Raw genomic sequence first — 15,176 nt, 5'->3', positions numbered from 1 at the left:
TGGTTATGTTTCTCCCCTCTTTGACACATGGTTTGACTTCCAATTGTCCATGTCAGATTTTGAATTGTGAACAATACGTGACTGTGGAACATCTGAGCAAATACAACATGCACATCCACTGTACCTGAAAGAGGTAATCAAACCCAGGTTTTCAGAGTGACAGGGGATGATTGTCCACCCAAATGTTTTCAAGCATACTTGCAGTACGTATTTCATGCTAGGTAAGCAGTCAGTGAATCTGTGATTTGCAGGATTTCAGTTATCTAGCTGCAAAATTTAGCCAAAGGTTGACTTAAGACATCGGGTAAAAGCCCTCAAAGTCACAAGAGTTATTTATTCGTTTGTTTGCATTTTTAAACCACACAATAATCCCTCTATATGATGGTAGTCTATAAATAACAAAGTCTGGACCAGACAAACAAGTGACTGATATCACAAGCAATGCTCCATCAGCTTACGACGTCTATCACTGAGTCTGGAGTCAAATTAATCAGCACAAGTACAGTTTGCCAATAACTAATTCTATGCACAAATCCTCCATGTGGTTCCGTAAAGTTGAAAAAGAGGAAGTTTGACTTACAGTTCTCTGCAGGACCAGTGGCAGCTGAAGCAGATTTCTGGGCATCACCTGCAGACTTGGCTGGTTTGGGAGTCTGTACAAGATCAAACATTTTCATCATAGCTGAACATATTTCCAAATACATCTACTTACTATCAGCGATTCTTTTATGACCATTTTGGAATGGCTGTCACCTGGCTCTTTATGAATTGGAAATACTATTACTAATCGCATTGTTTAAATATAAACAGGATTAAGTCTTTACAAAATTACTTCTCTGGGTTCTTTTTTTAAAGCAGCACTCAGCAACCCCAACTGCAAATAATCAAGTCCGGACCAAACAATTCACTGATCAACATTATGAGCATCCATGCGATGACATGTGTCAATCAAATCAGCGAGTCACACTACCCAATCCCATTAGTTGCCTCTTACAAGCATGAATTTTTAATGAAAACTGTGTGTCCTTTCCTTCAGTTACTACATTATCAAAAGACTATACCATACCTTTTGTTTCTGGGGCTTTTCCAGATCAGCATCAGTCTTTGGTCCTAGGAGATCTAAAATCTGGAGTAACAGAGACAGTCATTGTTGACATTTATTTGGAAACATTCTTTGTATGTCCAAAAGTTACTATTATAACTTTTGTTCCAATTTGACATATAAGATATTGTTGGTGTTAACCAGTAGCACAGTCACCAATTGATAATTTGTTTACAAACAGATATCTTCAATACCTTCACCCATGCACTCTTCAGGCATGCCAGCAAGACAGAGTGAGGGTGAGTTTAGTTTTTCGCCGCACTCAGCAATATTCCAGCTATATGGCGGCGATCTGTAAATAATTGAGTCTGGACCAGACAATCCAGTGATCAACAACATGAGAATCGATCTGCGCAGTGAGGACCTGATGACATGTGTCATCCAAGTCAGCGAGCCTGACTACCCGATCCCGTTAGTCGCCTTTTATAGCAAGCATGGGTAGCTGAAGGCCTATTCTACCCCGGGGACCTTCACTGGGTCCCAGCAATGGAGAGGTGAATTATCTCCTTTCATTTGACAGATATTTGGGGAGCGATTTAGACACAGTCTGTTCAGCTTGGTAATTTGCCTGTCACTAGTCCTCAGTGTGTCATGGTAAACAAATTTTTCATCCTTAAAGACATTCATTCTACAGGCAGTTGTTGCATATACCTTGATATGATCAATTTCACACACAAATACACTACATTATTAAATCAACAACTATATTAAAACATGCTACTCAAAAGAAGTTACAGAACACTGATTTATTTTGTCTGACTATAGTTTACTTGAGTGTGCACTTTAACTTGTTTTGAGTAGTGTAATATCCATGCATCAGCTGTACTTAGTAGTGTCAATCTAATCTGGTTTGTACATTACCTGCATGTCCACCTCGTTCTTGATAGCCTTGCCATCAGCCCATTTCAAGCTGTTCCTAGCTTCACCTGAATCAAAAACAACTGTGTTAGAATCTTGAAAGATGGAGCGGTGGGGCATATTTCTTGTGTCCCTCACTGTGACATTGTTAGAACACTGGTAAAAGCAGCATAAAACCACACTCACTCTTGAAAAACTACCAAAAGATTACTTAACATGGTTTCCATTCAACAAACAGTTGAAACTGAAATCGTTCACTTGAACTGGAAACTCATGAAGTATTACCATAAACAAGGCTAGCAGTGATATGTGTTTGTTTCTGTTTGTGAGAAAAAAATGGTACGAGCACTGATTGTGAAGAAACGATTTATCAACGCAAGCACAACTTCAAAATACAAATGTGTAAGTTAGTACAACTGCTCCAGCACCTTCACTAAAAATTACATACTCTAGGTTTGGTGAGAAGATTCACCGGTCATTATTTACAACACAGTTTTCACAAGAACCAGGTATCCAACCAGAGAGCTCAGCAAACAGTCTTACTCAGAAGTAGTCCTGCATTGAAACGGTACCGCTTATCCACCAGGTCATTCTTGTACTTGCCAATAACCTTCTCCACCTGAAGTTGAACACAAAAGAATCAGAGGAATGGCCAAACAGGATAAAACAGACTGAAGTTCTGAAATTGAAGGTCAGGGTATTCATAAAGATTGTTCCAAGGGAATTAACTCTATGGGGTTCGTTTGAAATAAAGTTTGGTCAGAAGGGGGTGCGAGAGTACTGTAATCGTAATACATAAAGTGATGTAACTGTGCATGGGTATGGTGCGGTCAAACCAAGTAACATTACTGAAAGTAGGTATCCAAACCTACAATCACAGGCACTTTCATCTGCCAGCTGGAGTGCCGATCTAAATCTAAGTTTGTCACCTGTTATGACAAGCATGCTGAAGACTGATTTTAAAAAAGATCTTTAAGGGTCCCCTTTTTCAACTTTAATTTAAGTAGGATACAACAAATACATGGAATAACATGCACAATATACATAACATGCAAACAAAGATATTATTTTGTTGACAATAACACCTTGTGACAGTATTTATCATGCAAAACCATGAATGTGACACGAGGAAAATTAGGAAATGTAAATACAGTCATGCCGCGTTAATCCGGACACTTCTGTTTTTCATCAAAAACGTTCAGATAAACATACGGACTACTGAAACAAACTTTCATGAACACAACTACAGTAGGGTTACTTCCCTTTGACATGGCAATACAAAAACATACGTATGTACACAAGTTTCAAAAGACTTTATTACAGTTTGTAGACATAATAATTTGAATATTCATATAATAACCAATCAATGCTTACAATCATACCTGGATAGATTATACATACACATAATAAAACTCATGAAAAAAATCTACATGATGCTAACAGTTGTGAATGGTGGAACTTTTTACTTCGGACCAGCCAGTTTTCTCAGCGCTTCACAGAGATTAAGCGTCTGTTGCCGGTCGGCACACTGGATGAAATGCTTGACGAGATATTTCTTGTAGTGGGCCTTGACAGTTCTCATGATGCCAACATCCATTGGCTGAATGTGCGATGTGGTGTTTGGGGGCAAGAAATTAACTTTCACGTTCGTCACTTTGACATTGGCACACTTGTGACTTCCAGCATTGTCACAAAGTAAGATCATGTGTCAACCACGTGATTGCATATGTCTGTCAAATGATCATCGCCAATCACAAAACATATCCGATGTCCAAAATTGTGCTCTTGTTGATTTAATGTCCGAATTCTTGACCAAAATGTTTACACATAAGATCAAAACTGGACTTGCCATTATGACTGACAAGTGTCAGCTGATCTCATTTTGACACGATCAGTGTTTTATACAAGAAGTAAGCATGACAGGTATTACTCCAACTAACCAGAAGTGGGATCTACTAATTGATCAAAATCACAAACTAACGACATCTTCAACTCGCAAGTGTCACTTAACAATTACAACTGAATGGAGCTCATGGTGTGAAGGGATTATCCAAACCTTTTTGATGTACCGCCGGATTAATGAAGCAAAACTATGTGTAATTAGCTATTCAGTTACCGCTGATTAACGTCTGGATAGGGAGAGTGAAGCACAGGATTATTGAATCAACAGGTAATGAGTTTACATAGTAATTTAAATAAACAAGATTGGTTACAGCTAGCTATTGTTCGGATATCGCAGGAATCGGATTGCCGGGGTCCGGACTAACGCGGCCTGACTGTATGCTCATTCTACAGTATGATTACCAAAATAGAGTCTGGTGTTCAGTAATTAAAACAGGAAATTTCAATAACAATAAAATGAAAGGGACTGAATTTCAAAACTACAACTGATTATTATCTAGCCTTGGTGAAATGACAAGAAAGACAAGGTAATAATATGACAATCACTGGGTTCAAGAATCCATCTAACCTATTCTTCATAACCCCATCAATTACACAGCTAAATTCCAAAGGCTTGTCAACATCTTTACGAGAACCTTGAGGTTCCCTGACACTCAGAAGTCAGGGATTAGAAATTAGCTGCATACCACAAAACAAGAACAAGAACAAGAACAAAAGAGTGAGTGTGTTTAGTTTTACACCACACTCAGTATTACTCCAGCTATATGGCGTTGTCTTTGAATACTCAAATCTGGACCAGGCAATCCAGTGATCAACAGCATGAACATCCATCTACTCAACTCGGATTTGGATACAAGGAGATGTGCCAACCAAGTCACCGACCCTGACCACAATATCTCGTTAGTCACCTTTCATGACAAGCATGGTTTACTGAGCATCAGTTCTAATCAGATCGTCATGGGTTAAAGAAAGAAAGGAAGGAAGAAAGAAAGATGGAAGCACTGACCGCTGTCTCGATCTCCTCAGGTGTGATAACCACACCAACTCCACATGCCTGTTCAAACTGACTCTTGTCCACAGGTTCAATTGGGTTGGACAGTAAATACTCCAATGCAGCTGAAACATAAAGAAAAAGAAATGCACAATTAGTAATAAGTCTTCATGTGATTCATCAAATAATGCAGTGTCCAAAAGTGTCTTAAAGTCCTTGTCTTAACCCTAATATTACATTTGTTAAAAGCAGACAATTTAGCGTGGTACATTATAACATCATTATATTGAATTCAGTATTTTCCTTTTCATTAATTTCTGTCAGACTGTTCGATGCTTAACACAGCACTCAGCAATATTCCAGCTATATGGTGGTGGTTTGTAAAAACTCATGTCTGGACCATACAAACCAATTGTTAACAGCACGAGCATCAATCTTTGCAACTGAGATGTGTCAAACCAAATCAGCAAGACTGATCAACCAATCCCATTTGTCGCCTTAGTTTTACAACAAGCATGGTGTGAAGAAACCATCAGAGGAGGTTCAATATGTGGCACAAAAGTAAATCAGATTAAAACAAGGACAAAAAACAGTGATTACTGAAAATTATATCCTCTTCAAACCACCAAGTGCTGAGTAACAATGATCCTGTTAGAGACAAAATCACATCATGAATCCCGCTCCATATCTTACCAGTTAGCTGTGCCTCAGATGCAATCTTTTTCTTGGCCACATATTCCACAAGCATGGACTGATGGTTCTTGATCTGAGCCTTCAGTTTGGTTGCAAGGCTGTACAGCAGCTTGCCTACCTCCTTGTTAGCGACCTGACCGGGGGCATACTTCTCAGCCTGAAATATACATGACACTCGTCAACATAGCTTCATGACAGTGAGTGACAGTGAGGTTAGTTTTATGACACATTTAACAATACTATTGCAATATCATGGTTGGCTTTACACACTGCACGCATGTGGGGAATCGAATTTGGGTTTTCGGCATGAAGAAGAAAGCCTTTAATTACCAGGTCACCAGCCGCCCCATCATGACAGTGAAACGATTAAATAGATATGAAAACTTAAGACTACCTAAACTACAAACATATTGTATCACAACATTAATGAAGAACATAATTATCCATGAATGAAAATTGTGTATGCTAACAAAATATAACAGGGATTGAAATTCAGTCTGAAATATATAACAATGTATAAAAATAAATTATTATAACATATTCCCTTTTTTCTGTCTAACAGGGATTGAAATTCAGTCTGAAATATCTAATATTATTACAAAATATCCCTTTGTGTCTTTCTTGCTAAAGCCTGTTACAAGATATTCAGCAAGAATTTGACATACAAAGAGAGGTACTGAGAATTAGTTCAACACAAACATAGGACAATGTCACTTTGACACAGTCAAGTCATGTAAATATCAATGATTCGTCAACACATCCGGAAAATACCAACACATTTCACACAACAAAATAAACCAAAGAAGGTCATCGGTCAACACTAAGTACAACCTGTTCAATGAGCTGGTTGGTCAGCAACATATTTCTCTGTCCTCTTGGCATATTTGTGAAGCAGTAATATTAATAGAGATTCCAATTCAGAAAATACTTCTGCTGTTTCAAACAAGCTGGTGAAAATTCTCCACGTCCTGAAGAGTAACTGAGAGCTTTCCTCAAGTATATATACACATTAACACATGTTTCATCATGCCTGGTTATGTTAGATAATCCAGCATGACCACCGGTCCAGCATGACCATGACATACATTGGTGTCAGCTGATAACCCAAATAGTAACCTGCATGATGCAAGCATTTGAAAGATCACTGATATCAGTACAGTAAATACTTGAATGAGTGCTAGGATGGACTGTACTCTTGGAGTGAAATGATACAATCTTACTACAGTACATTTGAGGTACAAGGTCTTTGATTTGGTATATGAGATGTGATCATAACACAGAAAATTAACAAGAGCCAGCCTATACATTGTTTAACAACCTGGAAAGAAAATAACATTAATCTTTGTATTTGTGAATGAACAAAACAGTCATTTTAGGACTAGATAGAAATGACAGTCTGTTTGAGGAGGGCAGCTACTTAAATGACAATTATGTATGGCAGGTGTTAAAGAATTTGATTCAAGTGTGGAATCCATGGTAGATGAGTGGGTTAGACAGCCGAGTTTGTGTCCTGGTGATTAGGTGCCTGACTGAGTGGCTGTGGGTTCAAATCCTGCATCATGTGGATGGGTCTCAACCCAAGAAAAGTACTAGAGTCTGAACTTTACTGGAAAAGTGAAATCCAAAATATAACATGTTACATTGGTTGGAGTGATTACAAATTTGTTCAGGTCTCTACTTTCACTTTCAGTGTTTCATAGTTTTTAAGGGATATGACAAAATTATCCTAATATATAGAGTAGCAGTTACAATGTATCTGTATACAAGTTAACCAAGAGGCAGTGCTTATTTAATATTTTGTTCCCAGATACAGAATAGAAATAATAATGCTATGCCAACAAAATCCTTTCAGCCACATGTGATGCAGTTAATAGTGTGTCTGGTGGTGCTGCCGAAGTGCATTGTCTATTCAGACTTACATGCTACATGCTAAAGTAGCATTTCAAAAACTTTGAAAGTGTGTCAGAAAATGTGTAACTTAAATAATATATCATAAATAGCTGAAATATCACTATGTTAAGTAAGTATCAATGCATTATAATCAGAGAGCTTGCAGGTACTTTGTCGTCATTATTGCTTGTATTTCCTTTTTAAAGTGATGCTATCGCTAATATCAATATGCTGACAAACAAACGTCAAAGATTTCATCATCCAGGTATAAACGAAAGTGACAGGTGAATGTTTACTGCGGACCATAAATCATCACGCATTCACGGAAATAGCTCAATTATACCTGGTCAATGATGTGTTTTAGGTTTTGTGTCAGTTGTTCATTTTTTAGCGTTTCTTTCGCTTTTTGTTCACTCAAGCCGATGCCAACAAACAGATCCACGAGGTTCGCAGCCATGTTGCCAGTGGTACTACGTAAAAGTTGGACTTCCGGGTTATACCAAGAAAACGGCCAACCATCTTGGTCATTTACATGACTTTACCTCTCTACCGATTAACCATTTTAAGGCCACAATTACATCAATACAAATATCAATACAAATATATGTAGATTATGGAATGTAAATATTCCTGGTGGAGCAAGCACCTGACCGAAAATGTAATAACCCGGGCCAGTCCGGCTGACGGAGAATAAAAACACAGATTGTAGATTATTAAAACGAAACTGCACACAGAGATGGATGCACTCCCTCAGAAATGCATATTTTGCCCTTTTGTCTTTAAAATGTCCATGTGAAAAGGTCACCCACAGCTTTCATCTTATGACAAGTGAGGCAAGAAGTGACAATGTTTTGACTTCTTTTCTTTCCTTAATTAACCTACTGAAGCTTCCTACTAACCTTAAATGAGTCCGTGGTGTAAGCTAACACAGAGTCAAGACAAAGTCAAAACAAAGTCAAGACAAAGTTTACTAGAACCTCCTTTTATTTTATTGTTTTAGGTTTAACTAACCTATTGGGATTTTTTAATTACGTGGTGCAGTGGGGTAGCCTTGTGGTCAAAGCGTCCTCTCGTCACGCTGGAGACCCGGGTTCGATTCCCCACATGGCCACAATGTGTGACTCCCATTTCTGGTGTACCCGCCATTATAATGCTAGAATATTACCAAAAGAAGCGTAAAACAAAATTCACTCATTCAAAGGATATAGTGAAGATCATGCTATTAGAAGGGAGGATCGTTGAGATTCTCTCACCTATGGGAGGGAACCCTTTCAAAGCAAACTATGGGACGATTCAGTTCCCATAACGCAAACTATTGTAGTGTCAGGAACCTTGCACATATACAAATGTCCACAACGTTCACGTTTTTTTAATATTTTTTTTTCAAATATCATATACAATATATTTTTCTGAAGTACGAATGAAATGCTAAATATCCATTCAAGAGTTGTCATTAAAAAAGAAAACATTAATAACAAATTTGGACCGAATGAGCATGACCTTGACTTCTCCCCTTTTTTGTTAATCAAAGCTTAAGACTTTTTATGTTGTTTTTAATCTCATGATACTTTCTCCTAATTGAAACTGCTTTGCCCGGGAAACTACTACCTAATTGATCTGCAGTATCAGCATGGATGTCATCTTACCATGTCCGTGGGTCAGGCTCGCTGTCGGGGTTGGCATATATCAGCGTATCCCAATTGCGTAGATTTATGCTCATGTTGTTGATCCCTGGATTGTCTGGTCCAGACCGGATTATTTACTGACGGACGCCATATAGTTGGAATATTGCTGAGTGTGACGGGAAGCAAAACTTACTTACTCTTTACAATGTCTGAAGATATATTTTGTTGTCCACGTGTCACCACAGTAATTCAAGCTAATTCTAGTTTCATTCTAGTTTCCTTTGGTGCAACTATTATAATATTTTCAAACTGCCCTTTGATTCAGGCTGTGCACAGATAATGTTCGTGTGTATGTAAGTACATCACTCACCCGCATCGTTCACAAAGGATAACAGTTTTATCTACGATTATGACATACGCCTTATCACAAATTTAAAAAAGAAATGAAAACGGAACGAAAAATGCAACTAATGTGTAATGGATGATTTATACATGGCGTGCGTTGATTAAAGCTTTAAATTGGCAAAGTTCGCGTCACCTAGATGTGGATAGAATGAAGACGTTCATCTGCACAAACACAAACTTGCACCAGTATGAACATAACTATACTGAACAGTAAAAGAAACACAAGTTAAAAAATGAAATCTCATAAAAGTAAGAGTTCGTGTTTATGTTGCGTTTCTTTTGCTGTTCAGTGTACCTTATTATAATATTGATCAATACATACGCATTGTGTCCCGGCCATATTAAATATTGCGATCTCCTTGCTTTTTGCTGATTACTTTGAAGACATTCCGGTTAGAATTTACCATTACCGAGTTGTTTGTTTGGCTGTTACTTGGACCCGGTATCAACTTCGTAAAGATGTCAGTAAGCAGAAACCAGACACAGACAGTGACACAAATATCACTTTAAACCTGAAGTAAAATGCCCAAGCTTCGGAATGTGTGCAAGCTTACACCACAGTGAGTGGCACAGTGATCGAGTTCTTTTCTGTGATCTACTCAAATGTAAAAAATCTCATTCCGTAGTAACCTTGTATCTGCCTGTCGTCAAAAATGGAACTCCCTCGAGCCGAATTTCTGTGCTGAACCAAGAGATTATTGAGTTGCATTAGGTCACAACAGCAGTTTTGTCAATTTCTATCAGTCATCGGCGATGGCTATACACATTCCTGGAATCAGAATTTACTCCTAAAGAAAATATTGAGAGATCCGTTAAGAATGATCAGAGAAATCTGATAAATACGGACTCACATGCAGTCTTTCGGTGAGTTTAGTTTTATGCCGCACTCATCTATATTCTAACTGTACGGTAGCGATCTGCAAACAATAATAATAGGATCTGGACCCGACAATCCATGGATCCACAGCATGAAAGTCCAGAGGGTGTAATTACGGACGCTGTCGGTAGTGTCTCTGAATGATAGATATCCCGATACGTAAGGATCAAAATGATATCGATGAATCATAATCTAACACCATATCGGTTCATGATCAAACTAAACATTCATTTCACGTCAGGGTGTAATGAAAACATCAGACCAACCAAATGTATAACGGGGTCATGTGGATTAGAGAGAGTTTGTGGTTTTTTGTGGGTGTTCTTTTATTATTAGTATTATTTTCAAAATTTTCACTCTTGCAAATTTACAGTTCGGCTTGCCGTTTACAATAGTATCTACACACACAATTTGATAGATATAGATATATACTACCGACAGAAAATAAGGGAACCAAGAAATTGAATGTAGATGACTTTGACTGTGACAGGGTCCGTTATCGTGGCGTATCTCCCAAACGCAACATCCAATGACAATGGAATTTCGCATAATGCATGCCCAGCACGTGCTACACGTGCATACAGAAGTTAACTCCTGTAAATGTACTGGAGAAGTCGCAATCACTAATGCAATAGAGATTGACACTTACTGGCAGAAATGACTCCGAGGCAGTATCTCGGTGAAGCAACAAAATGGAGAATTGTGGGGATGATAGAGGGGGGATATCATTATGTGAAGTTGCCCGGCAGATGGGTAAATCAAAAAGTGTAATTTCACGCCTGTGAGATAAGTACCGTCAAACGGGTGGGGTTGCAACGAGACCTGGGCGTGGTAGACCAAAATCAACGACACCACGACAGGATCGTCTCATTACGTTAATTGCTCTACGCGATAGGTTTAAATCGGCCCCTGCCATCAATAGAGAATTCCGCCCACTCACTGGAAGACGCATTTCAACCTCAACCGTTAAAAACCGACTCTATCAAGCTCGTCTGAAAGCAAGACGGCCTGTTAAGGGTGTCACCCTTTCAGCTCACCATAAGCGCCAAAGATTGGCATGGGCTAGGCAGCATCAGGGACGGGCTATGCGCCACTGGCGTTACACCATGTTCTCTGATGAGTCAAGGTTTTGCCTACGATTCACAGATGGCAGAAAACGTTGTTGGCGTCGGAGAGGGGAGCGATATGCCAGAGCAGCAATTCTTGACCATGATCGATATGGAGGTGGTAATGTCATGGTGTGGGGTGGGATTACACATGACAGACGATCAGATTTGGTCATCATTAACGGAGCCATGACTGGTCAGCGATACGTTGACCAAATATTGCGCCCTGTTGTGGCTCCATTGACTAGAGTTATCGGCCGAAATTTTGTATTCCAAGATGATAATGCTAACCACATCGGGCCCAAATTGTCTCCGCTTATCTCCGACAAGAAGGTATCCAGACATTGGACTGGCCCTCTAAGTCCCCAGACCTGTCCCCAATTGAACATCTCTGGGACGTTCTTGGTCGAAGGGTGTACGCCAGGGACCCAGGACCCGCCAACCTGGCCCAGCTTGGTGCAGCTCTCCAAGAGGAATGGCGGGCAATACCACGGGCAACCATCCGGAAATTGATTAACAGCATGCCATCAAGGTGCCGTGAATGTGTTGCCCAACATGGTGGACACACCAGATATTGAACTTGACGCCTAAAATTGATTTAGTGGATATTTAAAGCAGTTTCAAATTCGCTATTATTTCATTAGTTCCCTTATTTCTTGTCGGTAGTATAGATATAGATATAGGATATTTATATAGCGCACATATCCACGCACTAGTGCATGCTCAAGGCGCTGGTATTTTTCCCTCGATCACAGGATGTCAGTCTCAACAGCACATCCTATTTCAATCTCAACTCCCTGGGGGAGTATACAATTCTTGCTGCCACTAGGCGCACCGAGTTTATTGTGGCTCTCTCATTCTAACGAGGTACCCAATTGACAGCTGGGTGGACTGAGACGCATCGTCACAGCACTTTGTCCAAGTTTACTGCACGTTTGACATATTTGAAGTACATGAAATACAGAGACTGGACAAAAATAGTTAGGGATATTTGTAAATTTTTTTAATTATGAGTAATTATGAATTTATTCATTGAAATACTGATACGATATCAGTCATAAAAAAAACCAATATCCCTAAATTATTTTGTCCAGTATAGTATAACTGATGATGACCAGGATATAACAAAAATGTCGTTTACACCAGAAACTAAATAAATATATTGTGTAATGTCGTAGTATTGCATAATCGGACATACTGTTCCCCAAAATAGGAATGTTCATTTTTGACTGTTTTTTAAAATAAATAATGTCTTTCACGGGTAGGACAACGGCGTGCTTAGCATTGACATTTCTCCCTCTGATTCCGAGCATTATCTTTGAAATTTTGAAATTAATGTAAATTTGAGCTGTTTCGAACAATTTTCCTACACCTTTCCAAATTTTTATTACCGGATCGCAATAACAAACCTTGTATTCTAATATTTCAAATTCTTTATTAAAAAACGGCAAATGGATGATTCCTGTATTCATGTTGAATAAGTAGCAGCTTACAGAAAGAATACGATATCAATACTCCTATCCTGCAGCCATTTAAGTCAGAACTACAAGTGCTTGTATGCGCTAATACATTAAATACTCGCCAATCGTTTTCTGAGTATTCGAAATCTTAAATTCTTGCCAATTTATTGTCAATTTACAATCAAGGAATGTCCTATGTATAATGTACAAAGCTTGTACATTTACATGTACTTCCTAATAGTAGAGTAATGTAAGGTAGGATAAGTTAGAGGCAGATGGCTAATATAAGTTTACAAGCCATCTGATGAACAGATGGGGAATATTGATGTTGTGCAACGACAAGTACTGATACATAATGACTTCAGATAGGACAGTATTCAACCTAGAATGGTGGGACCGTACTGGGCACGGTCGACCTAGTAGGGTGAGACTGTATTGGACACGGTCGACCTAGTAGGGTCGGGACTGTATTAGCACGGTCGACCTAGTAGGGTGGGACTGTATTGGCACGGTCAACCTAGTAGGAACCGGACTGTACTGGGCACGGTCGACCTAGTAGAGTGGGACTGTATTGGTACGGTCCACCTGGTAGGGTGGGACTGTATTGGCCAAGGTCGACATGTTACGGTGGGGCTGTATTGGCACGGTCCACCTAGTAGAGTGGGACTGTATTGGCTCGGTCGACCTAGTAGGAACCGGACTGTACTGGGCACGGTCGACCTAGTAGGGTGGGACTGTATTGGCACGGTCGACCTAGTAGGAACCGGACTGTACTGGGCACGGTCGACCTAGTAGGGTGGGACTGTATTGGTACGGTCAACCTAGTAGGGTGGGACTGTATTGGGCACGGTCGAACTAGTAGGGTTAGACTGTATTGACACGGTCAACATAGTATGGTGGGACTGTATTGGGCACGGTCGACCTCGTAGGGTGGGACTGTATTGGTACGGTCAACCTAGTAGGGTGGGACTGTAATGGGCACGGTCGACCTAGTAGGGTGGAACTGTATTGACACGGTCAACATAGTATGGTGGGACTGTATTGGGCACGGTCCACCTAGTAGTTTGGACTGTATTGAGCACGGTCGACCTAGTAGGGTGGGACTGTATTGGCACGGTCGACCTAGTAGGAACCGGACTGTACTGGGCACGGTCGACCTAGTAGGGTGGGACTGTATTGGTACGGTCAACCTAGTAGGATGGGACTGTATTGGGCACGGTCGAACTAGTAGGGTTAGACTGTATTGACACGGTCAACATAGTATGGTGGGACTGTATTGGGCACGGTCGACCTCGTAGGGTGGGACTGTATTGGCACGGTCAACCTAGTAGGGTCGGGACTGTATTAGCACGGTCGACCTAGTAGGGTGGGACTGTATTGGCACGGTCAACCTAGTAGGAACCGGACTGTACTGGGCACGGTCGACCTAGTAGAGTGGGACTGTATTGGTACGGTCCACCTGGTAGGGTGGGACTGTATTGGCCAAGGTCGACATGTTACGGTGGGGCTGTATTGGCACGGTCCACCTAGTAGAGTGGGACTGTATTGGCACGGTCGACCTAGTAGGAACCGGACTGTACTGGGCACGGTCGACCTAGTAGGGTGGGACTGTATTGGCACGGTCGACCTAGTAGGAACCGGACTGTACTGGGCACGGTCGACCTAGTAGGGTGGGACTGTATTGGTACGGTCAACCTAGTAGGGTGGGACTGTATTGGGCACGGTCGAACTAGTAGGGTTAGACTGTATTGACACGGTCAACATAGTATGGTGGGACTGTATTGGGCACGGTCGACCTCGTAGGGTGGGACTGTATTGGTACGGTCAACCTAGTAGGGTGGGACTGTAATGGGCACGGTCGACCTAGTAGGGTGGAACTGTATTGACACGGTCAACATAGTATGGTGGGACTGTATTGGGCACGGTCCACCTAGTAGTTTGGACTGTATTGAGCACGGTCGACCTAGTAGGGTGGGACTGTATTGGCACGGTCGACCTAGTAGGAACCGGACTGTACTGGGCACGGTCGACCTAGTAGGGTGGGACTGTATTGGTACGGTCAACCTAGTAGGATGGGACTGTATTGGGCACGGTCGAACTAGTAGGGTTAGACTGTATTGACACGGTCAACATAGTATGGTGGGACTGTATTGGGCACGGTCGACCTCGTAGGGTGGGACTGTATTGGCACGGTCAACCTAGTAGGGTGGGACTGTATTGACACGGTCAACATAGTATGGTGGGACTGTATTGGGCACGGTCGACCT

At 40.7% G+C, this 15,176-nt stretch overlaps 1 protein-coding gene across 1 annotated transcript in view; it reads right to left on the bottom strand.

The window, feature by feature from the left end:
* LOC137297404 (glutamine--tRNA ligase-like) overlaps nucleotides 1-7,903 on the bottom strand; it is a 77,956-nt gene extending 70,053 nt beyond the window's left edge. Inside the window, exons 1-7 of the mRNA XM_067829406.1 lie at nucleotides 7,780-7,903; nucleotides 5,547-5,703; nucleotides 4,869-4,978; nucleotides 2,504-2,579; nucleotides 1,964-2,028; nucleotides 1,067-1,126; nucleotides 581-653 (exon numbers count right to left, since the gene is read on the bottom strand). Coding sequence (XP_067685507.1) covers nucleotides 581-653; nucleotides 1,067-1,126; nucleotides 1,964-2,028; nucleotides 2,504-2,579; nucleotides 4,869-4,978; nucleotides 5,547-5,703; nucleotides 7,780-7,893 — 655 coding nt within the window. The 5' untranslated portion in view covers nucleotides 7,894-7,903. The remainder of the gene's footprint in view (nucleotides 1-580; nucleotides 654-1,066; nucleotides 1,127-1,963; nucleotides 2,029-2,503; nucleotides 2,580-4,868; nucleotides 4,979-5,546; nucleotides 5,704-7,779) is intronic.
* Between the last annotated feature and the right edge of the window lie 7,273 nt (nucleotides 7,904-15,176).

This window comes from Haliotis asinina, chromosome 9 (genome assembly GCF_037392515.1).
Source record: "Haliotis asinina isolate JCU_RB_2024 chromosome 9, JCU_Hal_asi_v2, whole genome shotgun sequence".
NCBI lineage: Eukaryota > Metazoa > Mollusca > Gastropoda > Lepetellida > Haliotidae > Haliotis > Haliotis asinina.
The sequence above is the reverse complement of the archived record's forward strand: the minus strand, read 5'-3'. Positions and strand labels throughout refer to the sequence as shown.